The sequence below is a fragment of the Rhinolophus sinicus genome, linkage group LG06 (assembly GCF_036562045.2).
Source record: "Rhinolophus sinicus isolate RSC01 linkage group LG06, ASM3656204v1, whole genome shotgun sequence".
Lineage (NCBI taxonomy): Eukaryota > Metazoa > Chordata > Mammalia > Chiroptera > Rhinolophidae > Rhinolophus > Rhinolophus sinicus.
This window is the reverse complement of record NC_133756.1, coordinates 101,958,740-101,979,991: the sequence shown is the minus strand read 5'-3', so window position 1 is coordinate 101,979,991 and position 21,252 is coordinate 101,958,740. Positions and strand designations below refer to the sequence as shown.

Below are 21,252 nucleotides of genomic sequence, written 5' to 3'. Positions count from 1 at the left end.
TGGAATGCCCTTGCTAAAAGTTATTAGCTTTTTATTGCAATTTATAATATCCAAGTTAAGTTCTAGATGTTTTTATGTATATTGTCTTCCCAACTAAACTATAAATTACACAATCATGTCTTCAACTTTTTTCTATCCAACAACCTAACGTGGTTCTTACCATGTTCCAAACTTTTCGAAAACTTTACTGTATTTACTTGATTTGCTTTACTATTGCTTTGAAATAGCTCAACAAAGATTTATATACCTTTTTCTCTCCCAGGAAAATAACTATTTCATAAAAGCAGTCTGAATGAACAGATAGGAAAATAAAGTTTCTGTTCGGCCTGAGCCATTATCTCAAATCTGTTGTTTCAGGGCCTCCTAAAGGGAAAATGTAGATGAAGCTTATGGTAGATTCAAATAATGGTCCCAAAGAGGTCTCGGTCCGAGTCCTTGGACCCTGGGAATATGTTCCCTTATATGACAAAAAGGCGTCTGCAGATGTGATCAAGGATCTGAGTTGGGGAGACGATCCCGGTCACCCAGGTGAGCCCAATGATGGCCTCAGACGAGGGAGCAGAGGGAGATACTACAAACCAAGGATGGTGGAGGCAGAGACTTACAGATGCTGGTCTTCTGGCTAGAAAGATGGAGGAAGGGGCAAAGAGCCACAAAATGCAAGGAATGCAACTCCAGGAGCTGGAGAAGGCAAGGAGAGGGAGTCTCCACTAAAGCCTCCAAAAGGAGCCAGCCCTGCCAACACCCTGCTTTAGCCACCGAAATTGATTTTGGACTTCAGGCCGCCAGAACCGTGAGGAAATGTATGTGTGCTGTTTTAAGGCACTCAGTTTGTAGGAACTTGTTATAACAGCAATAGAAAACTAATACAAAATTTTTGACAAGTTTTTATTGTGAAATATTGGATTTAGAAAAAAGTACAAAATGTCAACAGTCAGGTGTGTACAAGTACAGTATTTCAATAGTCTATACATGTGAACAGCTTAACAGGTTCACTGCAAAAAATGCGTATTTAGACCAATACAATCTAAAAAGGACTGTAATATTCACAGGCTATTAATACATAAATAACGAGCCAAAATGACCCTCACTGGTAAATGCTAATTAATAGCTGAAAACAGGCTAATAAGCACAATACGGCACACCATAGTATCTCCTTACAGGTCCACATTTAAAGAACATCAGCTCATTGTGTCAATACGCTACAGATCCAGGACTGGGACTCAATTGCTAGTTTATACAACTGCAAAATAATTAAGTTATAAAATAAAGTCATGGAAAGAGGGTAATTAGGACTAAATACTGTGAAGCCCCCTAAAAGATTTTAGCCTTTGAATTTACAAGCTTAATTATTGAGACTGATTTTCAATTTTTAATCTTTTACTAAAAAAGTGGGAAGGGGCACCTTTCTATTATAGCAGCTCCAAAAAGGTGTAAGAACTATTACACAGCTTATTTTAAAATGATAATAACCACTGTGGATTGACAAATGACTATGAAAGTAGAATATAAAGCATTACAAATTTTAAAGAAAGGTAACAACTATCTTATGAATTTAGCAAATCCTGCAAAAATTAAAATTTGTGTTAAGAGGGCATTATCTAGCATTGCTGAGAGTACTAAATTTAGGAAGATTATTGCATGACGATCTCATAAAAACAAACTAGCTTAGTTTTTCCAAGTCTGACTCAATCTTTCACTATCACTTGAAAATTACCCTAGATCATATTTTCAAATTGGACAGTTATTTGACATTACTTTCTAATGAGTAACTATAAGAATAATCTACTGAAATGTGAGTCATGTTGAAAACAATTATTACAATCATCCTGTATTCTGAGCAAAGATGACCTTTGATATGACATTCATAATCATTGCTTGCTTAAAAACATCTTCAAAATTGATAAATTTAGTAAGTTTATTTTAAACAAATTTACCCTTGCCCATAAATTTCTAAGGGAAAGAACTCTTCCACTCTATCCAGTATATCTAGCAATGCCTGATGTTTTAAAGTTAAACTAAAAGTCTGAACTGGCAGTTACTAAGCAGGAGATCAATTAATTCCATTAGACTGAAAACCAATGGATCAAAATATAATTAGTCAATAACTTCCCATAACCTATCCCACCCTATTTTAACCTTTTATAGACAATTTTAAAGACTCTGATATAATTTTCTTATAAATAGTACCTGAATCTTACAATAGATTCCAATTTATTCAAAGATAGTCACAGATTGATTTAAAAGTTATTTAATTTTTTTTCAGATTTGCTTTAAAACTTACAAATTAAGTATGGTGTACATAAATATTAACTTAATGACATATTATAGGGAAAGCAGATATATGGACCACTGCAGAAAAATTATAAATTTTTAAAATTTTTATAAAAGAAAAATAAAGCAAAACATGTAACTTACAAAATATGAACATGAAGCTGTATCACATAAAAAATATACTCTATCAGAAGTGATTTAAAATTAAATCTTTGGGGAAGTATTTTGACATAATTCAATGATCAACAGCTTCCCGCATCACACAGAAACAAACCACAAAAATCATCTAAAGTCTATATGCATTTTCAGTTCTTAATGCAACCTCACACATTTTACTAGCAACTTTGATTTCCTTCTGAAATAGGCTCTGTACATATGCATTTATATACAAACATTTATTAAACATGATTTTAAAACAAGCTTTATATACAAAAGATCAGCATTCCTATAAATAAAAACATTAGGTGGCAAAAAGGCACTTGTAAGTAAAAATCTACAGTAGTTTTTTTACAAAACAAAACACATTTTACCTTGGATACTGTACAATAAACATTAATTCCTATACCAATAATGAAAATACTAGTATACTAATGTTAATGATCTAACTTTTAAAAACATATTTACATATCCTCTGAAGTTCATTTAATAAAGCACCATGATTCTCTCCTAAATTTATGTTGATGCAAAGTGAAAACAATTACCAAAAAAACCAGTGTTCACCACTTTCCTTATTTAAAAGTTTTTGTATTTTTAAACTGAAAACTGTTTATCTGTACTAGCATAGTGTGAAACAGAAAACAAAACAAAACCCTGCTGCTCTGACTACTCTATTATTGCATGTTGCATTTCATAAAGAGCACTATTCATGCACTCCTTAACAACTGTTTAATACTATTGCTGGCAAAAAAGTTCCTTGATATCAAATAATTAAAAAGTTACTTCAAACCAGTTGAAGTTTTATTTGAATGTTTTACAACTTAAAAAAATGCTGTATATCATCAGTTACAAAAGTGAATAGGAAACACGCCAATTCATTTGGTGTGCAAAAATATTCTTCCACTACACAGAATTTAAGGGCTTCACAGAATTTTTTTCAAATTTACATTTTCAGCAGAAACACTAAATTAATAACTTTCTCAAGGGGATGTTAGTATGCTTCCACTTTTGTCAAACTTTTTGCCCTTTGACAATGCTGCAACCTGTTTGAGTAGTTCTCTGTTTTTGGCCTGTGGGAGACAGAAACATTTAAGGTTAAAAATGTTTGAAATATTATTAAGTCATGCTGAAGAATACTACTTGTCTAATGCTGTTCTTTTCACTTACAGACCAAGATTTCATTGAAACACTAACAGAATTAAATGAAAAAGTATATTTAGGTTCATCTCTTTATAATCGGTTATTAAGAAGGCAACTTAAAGTGAATCTGCTTAAAAGAGGGTCAAAATTTTAAATAGGGATAGAATTTTTGGCTCTTTATCCTAAAAACAGGAGATGAAAACCATGAAAGTAAGTTTTATTTTATAATAAATGAGACCAAACGACTCAAGTGATGATTTAGGAGAAATAGTTCCCTACAAACTGTACAATCTTTTATTTGATGTTCACTTATTTTTAGAACAAGTGTAAAAAGTCCTTTTTGCAAAAATATTGTTTTTTTTCACTTTGCCACAGGGACTGGTATCTAAAGGTTTTTTTGAAGTACCCATCAGCACCGCCCTTTCTGATCTTATTTTTGCTCCTTTAATTGTCATACAGTCATTTGGTACTAGCTTTGATCAAATTTGAGCAGAACAATGATTTTATATCTCCATTGTTTTTAGTTTCATGAAAGGCTGAAATTTCTTTTCAGATTCACAATTGCACTTTGTCATCTACCTGAACTGAATTTGCACTTTATTCAAATGTACCATCCACCATTGAAAGACACTGACCTTAAGCCGATGTGCTGTGACAATCACTAGTGTTTAGTGAGGAGGAATTTGGAAGTAGGGACCCTTCAGTATTCAGAATACTTTCATATTTTCACTGCCTTTGTTTCCCTACGCAATCTCTTAACTGTGGAAACAGATAATAAGAACCCTCCATATACTATGTAAGGACATTAATAATCAAACACTTTTGAAGTTTTTGAGCCAAAAATCTGAGCACTGCCCTAAATAACAAAATTTTAAAAGATATCCTCTGGCTTATGTTTGAAAACAATTTTCTTTCACAGGTCTCAAGATTTTTTATTATCTAGATACTTTTTTTTAACCCCCGTGCTTTATCTTCTACTCTAATTTTAGCCTTTGTATGGCAAATTAACACCCTGCCTTCTGTGTATACCATCTTAAAGCAGCTTCATGAAATAGAAACCTTTCCAGGCTTTGTACTTTTACTCTCCCAGTCATCTTCACTCAAACTCTCCCTAATGCATAACCTATGATCTCCAAAATGCAAATATTCTTAAAGCGATCTTATATTTGCAAATCATTTTTTATGTTTGACTGCATGATTAGCAGCAGCATTTCTGTGTTCACAATTATTAAATAATTAAGGCGGTAAGTAAGAGTTTCTAATTCAATTTCAAATTTAGAAAACCATCAAGAATTTAAAATGATTTAATTTTCCCTTTAAAACCAAACAGCTTGAGAAACTCAGGGGTCAAATCAATGAGAATGCCTGGCAGTTAATGGAAGTCAAGTGAACACACTCTTTATCGATTAGGTTATTATTCACCTGACCAGTCCTAGTCAATGTGGTAGTTTTGAATTGTTTTCTTTTTACTGTTAGCTACAGATTATTTAATTTGTAACTATAGTAGACTTACTGGCTAAAAAAATGTATTTTAAGAACAAATTTTAAAATAACAAATTAATGAAGGGCATAAAAAGGAATATCTGTAAGTTACATTTATATAGAAACATTTATACTGACATACCAAATCATTAAAAAGTTAACCTTCAAATTAGTTTCTTCTTGATCAATAAAAAAAAGGAGTTTATAATTTTCATATCCTAAGTATGAAATACCAGAATTCAAACATTAGGTGTTGAAAGCAATTTTTCCTTTTAATTCTTTAACAGCTAATTTTCAATCTGCATTTATATATTTGGTCTCCTACTCATGTCACTAATAAATTTGTCTGCTAATAAATTATGTAAGAAAAAAGCGTTTAAGAAAAATAAACAGTGCATCAGTTGTTAAATGGAGACAAGCCCAATTCTGCCTATTCTAATATAGGTACAATAAAAATATATTTTGTAATACAATATTTAACTACAAATACATATAAAATTTGTATACTAATATTACTTATTACACACCTTGAAAAATCCATTATTATTTAAAAACACTCAAGCAAGTTAAAAATGTTTAGAAACATTGGCATAAAGGAAAGAATATCTGGATTAAGAATCATACAGATGCTGCTTTGAATCCTGGCTCTGCCATTTATCTGCTTTGTAACCTGGAGTCTATTTTCTCATCTGTAAACGGAAACTTCACTACCTACAACAGGAGTTGAAAGAACGAATCAAAAATATAAAAAACTTAGCTTAACACAGCGGCTTGTACATAGTAGGCACTCAAATGTTTGCAGCCTTTCCCCCTTTTATCAACTTACCTCCTAAAGGAAAGGTAAATTGTTTTATTTGATATTCTCGATATTTTAGGTTATTTGGGTTGTTTTTTGTTTGTTTGTTTTGGGTTTGTTTGTTTTTTTGGTATTCTGCACAATTTTTTCTTGTGACGCTCAGTGTTTTTTTTCTCCAGGCGTGGTAGTTAAAAATGTTTTGAGAGCTATTAGAGCAAGGTAACTTTCCTGGTATAGGACTTAGTTTCTTATCACAAAAAGATAAGAAAAGCAGTTAACTATGTTTACTCACCTACCAGTACATAGTTACTAAAGGGAGTGGGATTTCAAAGAAGGTACTTAACTGTGACAGAATGTTAACAAGGATGGATGAAACAGAAAACCTAAGTAACCTGAAGTGGTGGGAAAAGGTGGAACAGGAGAAAGTATAGTCAAATCAGAGTCAGAAGATGCAGGTTTCTATGTCACTTCTGACATATAACTCAGTTATTTTAAGGCGCAAATAAGACAGCCTACATAAAATCGTATTGAAAATATCACACTCTATTAGTTAATATTCTATCATACGAAACTTCAGCTACCAACCAAGAGAACGTAGGCTTAAGGTCAATCAGGCTAGACGTCAGAGGCTAGACGTAAATCAGGCTAGACGTCAAAGAGGTTCCCCTGTACTTTCAACTACAAAATAAAACAAACTGCTTTTCCAACACTGAGAAGTACTAAGTGTTACCATATTTAAGCACTGCTCACAGTTTTCCACCACTTTATTCTGGATTTACTCCCGAGTTTTGGTTTACACCACATTACACCAGAGATCATCATACAGAAGATTTTGTTACCAAGTAATCATTCAGCATTAATAACTGAATGAGAAAAACAAGAATATCATAAAACTAATACTTGCTGGTGGATGATAACAGTGTGTAAGAAGTCCAAAATGATATGAGCAATCTCTCAGGACAGAAGGCAGATGGCCATTTCCATAAATCACCACTCATTCAACAAATCATTTGAATGCCTACTATATGCCAAGTTCTATTCAAGGTTTTCTCTTCAAAATTCTTTGTAATAGTAAGGTCAGTGTTAATGGAAGGCAACCTGTACATCAAATTTCAACAGGTTCCTATATCCACTTTACAATCTTATTCAACTTAAGCTACTTTCAAAGAACTATGAAGAATACAAAACCAAAAGATAGCAATATCAAATATCTCTTGGTGTTACATTGTTAAAAACAAACAAATTAACCAACCAACCAGGGCACTATTAATTCCTTCCTTCCAACTTACACTCTCCCATCAAGTCGAAAGTCTTGTGTGCTGGCATCTTCTACACTTTTAAAACTTCTGAAAACCCTTTTACCCAAAGATTGATTCTACAAATGTCAGAATGTATAAATCAATAGAACAGGTAATTCAGTATGGTCTCATTTCTAAATTTAGGAAACCTAGGTGAGAAAAAGCTTAAATAAGGAAATAAATCTATATCCCCATTGCATGTTCTCATCTCTGCATGCCAGACATCAGATAGTACTCTCTTTGTAACTGGTAACTCTTGGCTTCCCCATTCAGTTGCTCCCTCTATTGACATCCTTCTGAGTATATACACTTGACAGCACTCTGAGATTGACCATTGACCTAGATGCTGCATCACTTCATGCAGCATAAATTTCATCTACCTGAGGTCCCTGAGAAGTGGTTTGTACACCCATCTCCTTTCCCATCATCTGGGAGGAAATAAGAAGAATGACTGCACAATGTACTAAAGACCTCAGTTTCACGAATCTGATTTTTAATTTTTTGCTTTTCATCTGATGATCAACTGAACATACTGTAATGATACCCTCTCCTCTGAAAACCTCATTTGAAATTTAGGGAAAAGTTTTTAGAATTAATTATACTGAATTCCTCTATCAAGTGATTTTAAGCAATAACTTTTCATAGGAGCAGGATTAAAAACTAAGCCTGTAAATCAAAGCTGAAAATGTATCAAATATGCATAAAAAAGGGATAAAAATACTAGTCTAAGACAATGAATACTATTAACAAAGTTTAGCCTTTCTTGACTAACAGTTTATATAAATAATGTCATTTACCTGAAGTTGTTCCACAGTTTCTTTGTGAGCTTTTTCCATACTGTTCATCTTTGTTCTCAAGTTCGATTCTTGGTACTGAAAGTCTGCCTTTAGTTCAGTTAACTGAGTGATTAAAAACAACAATAAAAAAAACCAACATATATATGTATATGTGTTTGTGTGTGTGTGTGTGTGTGTGTGTGTATATGTATATGTATATGCACATATACAAACACATCATTTAAAATAAACTCACAATTCATCAGAAAAGGGGAAAATGTTATCAGCAGTTTCCTGAGTTTTATAACTTATCTAGAATTTTTGTGAAATGATGAATTCTACCTATTTCGCTCTAGTATAATTTTAAGGTTAAGATAATAATGAACCATCAGTAAAACATTGGGGAAGTTGCCTTTTTGTTTCTATTTAAAGGTGGCTTCACTGGGTGGAGTTTGGCAACTGGTATGCCAACAGGAAAGCTTAATGGCTAATACCTTGGAAATGCTTCAATTAAAATGGACTTTGTATTATAAATGAACAATAAAACTGGTTTATTAAAATAATCTTTGTGATTAAAAGAAAACGTTTCACGTGGGGAAAGTACAAAGAGGAACGGTCCATGAAACAAGAGCTATATTGCTTTCATTTGAAAATATATGTCCAGAATGATGTATCCAATTCCAACTAAGATTTGAGGTAAAAGTGGAGACCAAACCACAGAAGTATAATTAATATGGAACAAGAAAGGAAAAGGCGTTACTTTAAAATTTGGGCTAAATTAGACAAATATAAGAAAAAGTAATTTGAGGAAGCAAACGCTACATGACAACTTTTCATAAATATCAATAACAAGGAAAATATAAAATCTCATGACTTTACACTAAGAAGTTCGTATTATATAATTTCATTATTAGAACCCTGCATAAGAAAGCTTCTGGTTACTTTTAAATGGTTTTTATTATGTAAGCTTTAAAGGTTTGCAGTTCTTTTTTGTAATTACCCAGTAGTTAGTGAACTGAAATAAACTGAAATATGTACAACAGAAAAAAGAAAGGAAGTCATGGTGTCTTACATTCTTATTTTCTGAATAAAAGTCCTTGCTTTTGTCAAATTCAAAGAATAAATGAATTCTCTTTCCCATATCACAAAGGAATTCCTGTGCCAAAAGTCAATTCGCATCTAACCAGCTAAGATAATCATTTTCGCATTACTATACTGTGAGTTGCTTCCAGATTATGAATTTCTGGAAGGACTGTTTACTTATTCATCTTTGTATCCTCATGATCTAGTATGTAGCTGGCTCTAAAAATCACTAAATAAAGTGAAATAAATTCAAGAAAATAACTTGGTTGTCTTAGATTTACATTATAAGAAAAAACTGCAAATATGTAGCCATTTTAGGCTTACAATTATTACTTTCCTTATAACACTGCTAATTGCCCCATCCCCATTAGTGTTTTTTAAGAAAAAAGGAACACTAACAAAAGTAGAAAACTCAACTAAGTGCACTAATATAGAATAATTATGCTAGGAAAAGGAAAAATATCTTAAAAGTAAAAGAAAATCCCACAACTCATTACTACTTGGTTTTGGAATCACTGTTATAGTTAACTTACCATTTTATTCAACTTTTATCTAGATTGATACAGATATAGCTGTCTTTCTGCAACAGAAATGTCTCTAAATTTCTGTGTATAAAACAGATTTTCACAAAGCTCATCAACTTAAAGTATCCTGCAGTCACTCAAAAATAACCATTAAAAATAAGATACTTATAACTATCTTATTTTTACTAGTATCTTATGTCAATACTAAATTTTCTAGACTGAATTTGCTTAAAGGCACAAATGTGTTAAAAGAACTTTAGATACACTTAATGATCAAGCTGTGGGAAAATGTAACATAAAAGTTGTTCAATGTAGACAAACTAACAAAAATTCATAGACACAGACAACAGTTTAGTGGTTACCAGAGGGTAAGGGGGATGGAGGTGGTAGAAGAGGGAAAAGAAGAGTTCAAGTATATGGTGATGGAGGGAGAACTGACTCTGGGTGGTGAGCACACAATGCAATATATAATGTATTATACAATTGCACACTTGAAACCTGTATAATTTTAATAACCAATGTCACCCTAATAAACTTAATAAAAAAAATATATATATAAAAAAATAGAAATGTAAAAAAAGAAAAGAAAAAACGTTGTTGAATGCCAGAGCAGAATTGTAAAAGCCAGGTTAGACAGAAGCGCTACTATGGATACTCAGAAACAGATAATTCATATACGTATGTATTTATAATCATATGTTGTTTATAATTTTAAAAAGACTGTTTTCCTACTGCATTAAGATGTTTGAAACAGACCAAACTAGATAGCCTAGGGTCATAAAACAAGTACAAAAGTAGATTCTACCCTCAAAGATGACTAAGCGTTAGTAATTGGAACTATAAGTACTTATACATGCTAGGAGCTGTAGTACCGTGTTTCCCCAAAAATAAGACCTAGCCGGACCATCAGCTCTAATGCGTCTTTTGGAGCAAAAATTAATACGTCTTATTTAGACCCGGTTTTATATTAATTTTTGCTCCAAAAGACACATTAGAGCTGATGGTCCGGCTAGGTCTTATTTTTGTGGAAACACAGTAAGTACTCTACATTTTCATTTAATCATAACAACTATCCCATAAGATGGTATTAATACTCTCATTTTTAAAATGAGAAAACTGAGGCCTAAAGAGGTGAAAGCATTCTGAGCAAGTTCATACAGAAAGTTAGAACTTTTCATTAAATAGACAAAATATTTGATATTCCTCTTGATCTAACCTATAAACAAAATCAAACAAAATCCCAATAAACTCACTTAGTTCCTACAAAATAACCTTAGACTCCTAATGCTAATCACTGACTAAAACACAAAAAAATTTCCATAGCATCACTTTTCACCAGTTATTTAATCTGAATTGAAATGAATACGACTGGTATATCAAAAACTATATTCAATTACTTTCTTAAATCACAAGAATTCACAAAATATTCTCTTTACATTTCGTTTTCAAATTAAGACATTAGACCTATTCTAACTTTTAAAAATTTTTTAATTAAAAAAAATTGTAATAGAATATTACACCTATTTTAAATTACAGGCTTAGTGAAAACTAATTTTCAGAAATTACAATTCTAATTAGCTCTCAATTCTTAGAACAAAAATTCTGAAAGATTATTTTATTTATCTTCATTAGACAGCTTAGGGTCCAATTTGGGCTTTTATAATGTATCTTTAAGAACTATGCACAACAAACATTACCAAATTATTAAAGTTTAATAAAATTTGCAATTATCAGTAAAGAGTCAATATGTAAATCTTACCAGGCTTCAGCGAACCATGTTCTTACCTTTTTATCTTTTTCTAAAATGGTCTGGTCTCTCTGCTGTAAGAGACGTTTAAGTGACATCACTTCTTCTTTCAGTTGACTTATAAGGACAAAATTGTCTGTTCCCCCACTATCTGCTGACTGATTTATAGAGCTACTAAAAAGAAAAAAGTAAAACACAGTTAAGTGAAGTAGAAGGAAAAGTATCAGGTGTTCAAATTGCATAAATTAGACAATTCCACAAACATCCTTAAGGCTAATGCAAAAAAATATGTACCTGACAGAAATGGATGCAACTGGCAAATTACCTTACTAATGGCACACATTACATACACCTGCAGAAATATAATTCAGTATTAGCTTTTAGGGGGTCAATACTTCTAGTGTAAAGCAATAGGCAGCCAATTTGTACAGTAACATCAGCAAACTTGGCTAATGAACTAAAACAAAGTCACGCTCGCTCATAATACCTTAAATCTAAAAGCATTTTCCAAGCAGGTCAATTTAAAACATCACAATTAGATTTGTGTTTCATTGAAGAATAATTAAGATAAAAAGAACGTTCTCTATTCAGATGTTTTCCTTTTTTCAAAACCCAAATTTATTCCCCAAATAGAAAAACAGTGCAGTGCCACTTTCTTATTGCCAAAATTAAGTTAAAATTTTTTAACTGATTATGTTTATTCTTCTGAATGACTCAAAGTCAATGTAGAAGACACATGTTTCTATTCTTTTACCTAATAATAACTGGCAATCAACCATAACTGTTCAACTAAGTTGAATTTTCACTAAAGGAATTCATTTTTACCTATCTCCATTAGATGGCTTAGATTCCAATTTGGGCTTTTTCTTTGGAGTTTCATTCTGAATTGCTGCAGAGGATTTATGGCTGAAACCAAACATTAATAAGAATAATTAGAGTAAAAAGGGCTGAGGCACCAAGTGATAAGTTAATTCTCTTCCCCTAAAATATTACCAAACATCACTGATTTTTTAAAAGCCTAACATGGTTAAAGGGATGTCACATTTAAAAAATATTTTTCGAAATACTTCAGTAAATATTTACTTACCTCTGTTTCCACAGTCCCTGCTCTTGTTCTGGACTCAGACTGCTGATTCTGAAAAATATATAAATGACATTTAATAACAAACAATATTTATTTAATACATCTACACATAACAGCATTCTTCCCAATGAAATCAAATTCGTATATTTATTATAATCCTTTGTTCAGAGAAAAACACATTCAATTAAGTTTTCAGACTAAGCTTATATATATGTGTGTGTGTGTATATATATATATATATATATACATATATACATATATACATATATACATACATATATATATATATATAACATCACATTCTAATAAGATAAATTCTAATCAGATGACTACTATGTAGCCATCTTAAATTCTTCAAGAAAGGTACAATGATAGGGACTAAATTTGATTTTAATCAGCACTTCCATAATTCAATTAAATATCATATGAAGGGTTGGGGTGTATGACCATGAAAACCACCACAACAGGGTTCTATAATCACAAAGTCTGAGCATCATTGTACCTAGGCTGCCCTTACTATTTCAGATAGAAGATGTTCTGTCTTTTGAGTCAAGGTCTTCCTAATAATCCTACACGAAGATTCTTCCTTTGGAGTAACTCAAATTCCTCAGAATAATGTGTCAGGTTGAAAGAGGAAATACCTTAATTTCTGTGTTTCTTTCCTAGTTTCCTTAAGACCTCTCTCCAAAGTCTCTAGATCTTTCTTTAGTCAATACTCTGAAGAAGTCATGCTGACAATATTGGGAAATTTCACAGTAATAACTGATTTAACTTTTGTTTACAATTAATACTATACCACTTCTCTTCCATCATGCCATACTAGTAATATAACCCCCTTATAATGCACTATGAATCCTACAAATTTTTCCACTGTGTTTGCACATTAGCCAATTCTTCATTAAGCCCTAGTTTATTGACTCAATATGTATAGAACATCTCCTATGTAGACACTGTGTATTTATATAATATAAGAGATATTAGAGAACCTGGGTTGTAAGGTCTTTTACAAGTTAATTACAATTTCTGAGCCTCAGTTCCCTCACCTATAAAACAGGTATAATACATACCTTAAAAGGATATAAGGATGAAATGAATTACGTATGTAAAAGCACTTATTACAGTGCTAGCATATACACAATGAGAAATACGTATACCTGTCTGTGTAAAATTTACTATTATTTTAGCTGTAGTTTTTTTTAAGCAAAACTGAAAAACAGACCATGTTCTTAAAAATCACCTCTAAATAAACACAAAGTTGGGGAATTCTGTAATTCTATGAACCTTAATTTTTCCTTACTTGTGGCAATGAATGGCAACCCTCCTTACGAATTCAGCTGTCATTTTATTTCTTTTAAAATATTCATTTTATTTTTTTTAAAAGTATTTGTATTTCTTAAATAATCAAAAGTGAAAAAATGTCAATACCATCCTCTTTCCCTTTACTTTTGAAACCTGTCTTAAAAAATTAAGTACCTGTCACAGAATTTGATTTTTATAAACATACTGAATGAGTCCTTTCACATCATACCAAGACAAATTTATATGTAACAGCTGAGTCTTAGGAGCAGGCTAGCCGCATAGTTATTTTGTCATATTTTTTATTAAAACAAGAAGCAAAAACAAGGACAATTTATATTCCTTTGCTCCTTGGGATACTCTGATATAAAGACCACAAAACTTTTTCAAAATAGCAAGATTAAAAGTCACTATGCAGTCTACCACTGTTATATCCAGAAAGCACAACACAATAAGGCACGTGGAAAAACTGCTCCTGAAGTAAACATTGGTGCCTCAAAAACAGCCCATAATTTAATATGTGCTTACCTACAGTTTAGACTCAAATCTTTATTAGACAGAACCACATTATATTCTTAAAAAAAAACTGCTGTGTTCCTAACTGTGGTAGACATCACTGTTTTGTAAATAATGTTTTACCTATCTAGAACTTTAAAGACTTATAGAGAAATTTGGGAAAAAACAGTGAATTCTGAAAATCAGTATGTACCATGTTCCTGTGTTCTCCATTTTAGTTTGTGTTTTAATATGCTTGATTTTCCCTTGAAGACTAAAACCACACTTAAAAACCTTTATACTATACACATAAAGGGTTAAGATGTTACTAATATATAACTCAGCCACCACAAGGCACTTTAAAAAAACAAGCAGTTGTTTATATTTGAAGAGTTCCTGCCTGTTTAAAAAAATAAATAAAAATAAACAAAAAAACCAGCAAAGCACCACTAGTTAAAAAGATTATGTCTCACACTTTGAGAACCTTCAAGATTTAGAATGTTTCTATCACAGTCACAAATGATAGTGTTACAATCTGTTCTCAAAGACACCGAATGTACGAACATTTCCTAGTCGCTGGTCTAATTTTGTTTTAACTAAAGTAAATTAATGATACCTGAGGTAAATGTAATTTTTACAAGTAAAACCCTAGCAATTATTTAAACAAAAAAATAATGAGGCTTTTGATAATGGAAATAAATAAAGTATTTAATTAACTCTGATGTACTTATATTTTTACTTCATAATGCAATTTTATAATTCCCTAAATGTCCTATCTTTATTATTATGGTATACAGCTAAATACACTCTACGTGTGTAATTGTATACACTGAATAAAGTGGGGAAAAGCCCTAGACACTCTCGAAGCTGATCATGTACAATGGAAACTAGACTAGCACTAGCTAGGATTTGTGAAACAGTTAAATCCCAATATATGGCATTAAAATGCCTGGGAGGATTTTAGAAAACATGATTTCAGAGTACTTACTTGTGATGACTACTGCTGTGACGATGGTGATGGTGATGATGGTGGTGATGATGTTTTGAATGATGCTGGTCTTTCTCAGTAAGAGATGAAGAAGATGAATTTGAATGTGAAGATCCGAGGCTCTTCCTTTGTTCTTTTGTCTTCTGTAAAACTCTCTTATATGATAAAGTACAGAGCCAGCATAATAACTTTCCATCAACCTTTTAAAAGAAAATATTTTTATTAGATTAAATGTACCTGTAAACTGGCCATAGGTGAAACCAGGTAAGTGCTTCTAGCTATATTTCTCTATCTCAAACACACACACAGTTGAAAAGGTGAAGTAAAACTAGACTTTTCTGAAACTTGGGAAGATGCTTGTTTGGAGGATCATAAAATTGATGAGGATGCTATGTGGACTTCCATTAGTTTTGAGGCATTTTTTAATTTGGAGAAACTTGTTTTATTATTTGGAGAATAAGCATAAATTGATATAGTTCAAAGAAATCTATGGAATCACTAGACTGAATTCTTAAATCACTGTGTAATTAATAAAATGAGAAAATATTTTCCACTACAGTAAAAACAGTTACTTTATAGAAAAAAGGAGAGCTCGAATGACATCTACAGTCAATTCTCATTATTTGCAGATTTCCCATTTCTAAATTCATCACCTACTTGCTAAAATTTATCTGTAACCCCTAAATGAACTTGCAGTGCTTTCGTGACCATTCATGCACATATACAGAGCAGCAAAAAATTTGTGTAGCCGAATGGCAAACCCTCCCTGCTCAGGTCAAACAAGGTGATGCTCTGCTGTCCTCTTCCTTCATCTCTCATACCCTAAACAAATCCTCATCATCTATTTAGTGCATGGTTTTTGCATTTTGTGCTTATCAGTGATTTCACTGTTTAAAATGGTCTCCAGGTGGATTGAAGTGATGTATATAGTGTTCCAAAGCACAAGAAGGCTGTGATGTACTTTATGTAGAAAATATGTGCTACGTAAGCTTCCTTCAGGCATAGTTATACTGCTGTTTGCATTACAACTGTTAATCTATCAACAATATGCATCAAGTAAGGTGTCTTTAAACAGAAACACACACAAAACAAGATTATGTATCAATCACCCTGTTGTGACCAAGTGGCACGAACCCAATCCTGTATTGCCCTTAGGAAGTATTCACTAATTCAGTATTTGCAGCAACTTTATAGAACATAACTACTACAAACAACGAGAATCAACTGTACATGTCACGGGCACAGAAAATGAAACTTCTTCACCAATTTCTATCTTCTATTTGTTCATACAAGAAGTGCTGAGGGAAATTTCTTACAACTAAGATACATATATCGCTGTGGGGGGATCTAGGGGAGCCCCTCAAAGAGAGTCATCCTGCAAATCAACTGAAACTGAGAGACAACAGGAGGTGAATGCTGATCAGCAGAGGAATACCACATGCATACACATGCTTTTTAAGTCACTGTAGGTAGAGGAAAACAATGGTTTAAAACATGAGCCCCAAATCAAAAGGCCCAAGAGTAACTTTGAATCCTGTTAATGAGCTATATTTTTTTCACACCAGCAACTTCAAGTAACCAGCAAAAGGGTAAGTAGCTGAAAGCATTTAAAAGTTAGCAATTCTCCCAAACCAACTGTTGTATAACCAAGTAGTACAGAATAGCCATCACGGAATGTTTTTTAAAGTACAATGATCTCAAATGATCAACATGAATCTATGTATGATACAAACAAGGAGAAAATGCACTGCTCCTGCACTTTCATCTAACTACCAGCTTTCAGGGACCCAAAGAATACATCAAGTCTCAATAGTGTATTAATTATAATAACTTCCAATTTATTTGCTGTTTTATTTCATTTCCAGAATATGTCATAACATAAATTAAGCATACCTTCCTTCTTCCTTCCTCCTTCCGATCAAAAGCGCATTGTTGCTTGCACTGTTCACAGGTCTGAGGTGGTCCATATTTTTTTTCTGAATTTGTACAACGCTGACACTTTGTACCAATAAATGCTGCAATTATGTTACAGTATTGACAAGGCTTAGGCTGAAAAACAAATACATGTTTTCTTTAACAGAGACATTTGAAAATATTAAAAATTTGCTATATAAAGTAGATTTCTAGGTTAATTAAGGAAATGAATAGGTAACAAAATTTGTGTCAAATCAGTAAGTCCTCACTTAAGGTCCTCGACAGGTTCTGCGACTAAACGAAACAATGCATAATGAAATCAATTCTACTGTAGGGTAACAAGAGTTAAGTTCCTATGACATCTCATCATATGACATCGCATCAGTGTCATAACGAGAAACAACATTTGAGGACCTGCTGTTGCCATAATCAATAAAATCTATCGTGTTTCTATTCGCTTAGTAAAATTTATTCCTAGGCATGAAACTTTTTGTTTCTCTATTGAATAGTTAAAAAAGGTCATGAGTAACATTTATGATTCACATAGTATGTTATATAATGAAAAAGCTACATGTGAAAAGGGTCTTAAAGAAGAAAAAATAAAGGTATGCATTGATAGGAAATTTTCATATATGCAGTTATTTGGGGGAACAAATCTCTACTAATATAATATCCTACTTAGTTACGTCATTTATTCAAAAAATGTTTAACAACTTTTATCATATACAGGTACAGATGATACAAGGGATATATACTTTAGGTGAATTTTCAACTTTAAAAAATTGGCATAAGCACATTCAACATAAACTATAATAAACATACCTTGATTTTCTTTGATATTCAAAAGACAGTTCAGGATTTCATAGAGCCTTAAGGCCAGTACTTTGACTAAACATGACTATAATATACTAGTAATGACTATAATACACATGTAAGAAAAGAATTTATACTAGAATGTCATGACTTTTGTGAATAAATGCCTGAATTGTGCTGCTATATAAAAATTAATGGAGTGTCTGAAGGGAGAAAAGTATGATTATGCAAATTTTATGGGTAAGGTGCTTCTCCATAATCAGTAATTTGCTATATTTGAATCTTTAAAGAATAAAATCACAAATTTTACACTGACTTTCAATATGTATAAAATAGGCACATGACTGTTTTTAATTGTCATCTTCTCATCAGACTATCTACAGAAAATTTCTTTCCTGAAATATTTTGATATGTTGAAGTATTTAAGAACATAGCTATACATATATTTTAAAGGTTCATCTTTGTGAAAATTATTAATTGACCAGTAACAACACATGAAAATATATGACATACTTACAGTGCCAAACTGCTTCACATTTTGAGCACACTTCTTACAAATTGTATTAGTTTTGCTGAAAAGGAAATGGTATATAGGTGATCAAATTTATGTGGCTTTCTGAAGTAATCAGAAAAATGCTCAACTAAAGCAGAGTACTATTTGCTTTAGTAGTACTTAAAACTTACTCTAATATAAACCAAAGAGTTTTTAAAAATACAAACATAGGATCCTTTTAGGGTTGTTATGTTATTCAAATTCATTCTTCTTCCTTTAAGGTAAATGTTTCTATACATTTTTGTTGTGTATTTTTTGGTAAACAAAAGAATCCTAATGTTTTCTAGCTTGTTCCAAAATCTTCACACTTGCCACTACTTATGCACAGTATTACATATCAGTGCTTACCTAACCTTCCACTGAGCCTTCTCCAGTAGGCATCATAGTATTGCTATGGTCCCTACACCAACTTATGAAGAAACTGTTGTTCTTAGGTTACTCTCCGTATGTGCTCTAGTTCTCTAACAGGAATCATCCTATTAAAAAAAAGTATGTGCCGTTCTTCCACTGGTAACAAGTTATGAGTAACCTTTCCTCAGGTCTATGTCAGCATTAATGTGCCTTTCTTTTCTTTTCTTTCTTTTTTTTTTTTTTTTACTTTAATGTGCTTATAGTACCTACTTATTTCTGAAATGTCTGAATTTTTCATTAGCAAGGCTATACACTTTCCACACAATAATTTATTCTTTTCTCATGTGCAAACTGAAGCCTAGGTCGAAAATAACCATTAATTCCTTTGTCAACATTCTCTCTCCTATGTCTAAAAGGTTTACAGCATAAAATTTAAGATGCTAAACCATTAAAAAACACACACTCTAATACAAGTATGGAGTTACAACCCCCAAGTATTCCCTACAGATACTACTTTGTCTTTAACAATCAAAAACGGTTCAGTGTACAAACCTCTCTTGTTGAAATTCAGATCTGCAGTAAGTACATTTTACAATAGGATGCGCAATCCGACATTCCTGTAATAAGACAATGAATTAGTCAGTATCTATCTCAAAGTCCCAAATTTCACTTTTCTGGTAGAAAATTGTTACCTAACCTAGTCAAACGTCTAAAACATTAATAAAATCTGCCCCCCCCAATGTAAACAATTGGGTGATTTATCATATAAGTGGCCAATTACAGCGTAATTCCTTAGAGGAGGCATAGGTGTCTTTGTCTTTATTACATGGGGGAGGGTATGCTACAGATAAATTAAGAAAGCTGTCAAGGCCGATTTCAAGGATTGGTTAAATGTGAAACTACTTATTATTTTGCACCGTTGCTCACAGACAGCATCCCGGCTTTAATGGGATGGGAGGAGCTCCAAATCATAGAGCATTCTGTTCCCAAGCCAGTCGCTTCGCTTTCCTGGGCAGGGAAGAAGGATGCCATCAGCTTTGCTGCTTCAGGTTCCTAGCAAGAAAGTGCAAAAATCGTCCCCTGCCTCCCGGTGGAAGGAGAGGACAGACCAGGCAAAAAACCCAGATGAAAACATCTCCACCCCAGGGTCTCTGCGGCATAGACAGGTGGCTGCCTCACTCAGCCCCACCCCTGAGACCCCTGAATGTTGCTGGGGCCCGGCCCACTCCTGGGCCTCCAGGAAGAGGGCAGGATTCTGTCTTCTCTCAGGGGCCTTTCCCAGCTGATGCCCAGGTCATCCAATAAAGGGATCCCCCGGTGAGGGGGCGAGGGCTCCAAACCCCCAAGGCGCCGGCAAAGAGAGCGAGCTGACTGCAGTGCAGCGGGCACCCAGCTCCCTCAGGCTATGGCCGAGGAAACCCCGCCCGCCCGCTGCCCAGCGCCCACGGACCTTGCAGAGCTGCTGTCCCTGGGAGAGCTCCTCGAAGGGATAGCGCTGGGTACATTTGGTGCAGGCGTACAGGGCCGAGGCCGCCATCCTGCTCCTCAGTCTCCTCCTCCACCGCCGCCCGCTCCGAGGCGGGGCCCTACGGAGAACTCGGGCGCCGCCGCCGCCGCCGCCCGGGCCGCGGGCTCCTCCTCCTCCCCCTCCCCCTGCCGCGCGCCCACCAGGGCCTTGCCGCGAGAGCCCAAGGCCCTGTGGACGCCGCCGTCTCCCTCCGCCTCCACTTCCGCCCCAGCCCACCCAGTGACGCCGTCCCAGCCGCTCCCGCTTAGGCCCCGATAGCGGCGGAGGGAGACGAAGCGGGTAGTTCGCTGCAGTTCAGCTGCGCGGCAGCGGATCCGCTTCCTTCTCGGCCTCCCCCATTCCTGATTAGCTGGGGAGGTTACGCGTCACTCGGACGCTCCTCCCAACCCCTAACCCCGGCTACGCAGGGAGCGCCCACAAAGGGAGGAAGTCGCTGGCCAATAGCAGCCCGCCGCTCCCTGCGCGCGAAAGCCGCTTTAAACTCGCCCCGCCCAAGGTCTGGGTCACGGCTGTTTCTAGTAGCCAGTGTCGGGTCTGCGTGAGCGTTTCCCAATCCAATTGGGTAAGTGTCCGCGAAGATTCACTCTCTGCCTCAACTGCTTTTCACTTGATCTGTATTGGACCAAATCTTTCAGCCCCCCTCCTCCCCCATTCTACTTGCTACGGGTCAAAAGGTAGGTACTTCACCTGGAGAGGCGTCCCCGAGTCAAGCTCACGCTCTCCTTGGCGTTTGGTCCAAGGGAACTGATGGAGTGTTTGAATTTCGCATTCGCTTTAATTCTACATCAACCGTTCGATTCAATTACCCCTGGAGACCAACACAACCCCTGGCCCACGTTTCCGGCCGGAGAACACCCGCCCCGCCGTAGAAGCTCCTCTGAGCCGTCTAGTAGCCCACAGCGTTACCGGCCTCCGCGATCGCGGCTACGCGCTACCTTGTGACGTCACCGAGGG

The 21,252-nt window shown here is 34.4% G+C and overlaps 2 protein-coding genes across 8 annotated transcripts in view; one reads left to right on the top strand and one right to left on the bottom strand.

Annotated features, from left to right (window-relative positions):
* Positions 1-869: 869 nt before the first annotated feature.
* FAM76B (family with sequence similarity 76 member B) lies at positions 870-20,848 on the bottom strand. Of its 7 annotated transcripts, XR_012497421.1 has the most exons (12): positions 20,221-20,845; positions 19,698-19,823; positions 19,323-19,387; positions 18,384-18,438; positions 17,033-17,188; positions 15,140-15,339; positions 12,364-12,411; positions 12,102-12,182; positions 11,315-11,450; positions 7,944-8,045; positions 4,206-4,329; positions 870-3,500 (listed from the first exon to the last, which is right to left on the bottom strand). XR_012497421.1 is itself a non-coding variant. In XM_019737536.2 (11 exons), exons 1-11 carry the CDS (start codon positions 20,305-20,307, stop codon positions 3,411-3,413), a joined length of 1,143 nt encoding a protein of 380 aa, XP_019593095.1. In that variant the 5' UTR covers positions 20,308-20,843; the 3' UTR covers positions 870-3,410. The 7 variants fall into 7 exon arrangements, 6 of the variants coding, with proteins under 6 accessions (XP_019593095.1, XP_019593094.1, XP_019593098.1 ...); XM_019737536.2 differs by lacking the exon at positions 4,206-4,329 and having other exon boundaries at positions 11,315-11,447; positions 20,221-20,843; XM_019737535.2 differs by lacking the exon at positions 4,206-4,329 and having other exon boundaries at positions 20,221-20,841.
* CEP57 (centrosomal protein 57) overlaps positions 20,822-21,252 on the top strand; it is a 45,583-nt gene continuing 45,152 nt past the window's right edge. Inside the window, exon 1 of the mRNA XM_074335581.1 lies at positions 20,822-20,860. The gene's annotated coding sequence lies outside the window, so the exon portion shown is untranslated. The remainder of the gene's footprint in view (positions 20,861-21,252) is intronic.

Bases quoted from the DNA above. Each gene is read 5' to 3' on its own strand.
- FAM76B (XM_019737535.2), bottom strand. From the start codon at position 20,307: ATGGCGGCCTCGGCCCTGTACGCCTGCACCAAATGTACCCAGCGCTAT. The intron at 15,340-17,032 runs GTATGCTTAATT...TTCTTTTAAAAG, and splicing joins AGGAGGAAGGAAGAAGGAAG to GTTGATGGAAAGTTATTATG. The intron at 8,046-11,314 runs GTAAGAACATGG...TTAATCACTCAG, and splicing joins TTTTAGAAAAAGATAAAAAG to TTAACTGAACTAAAGGCAGA.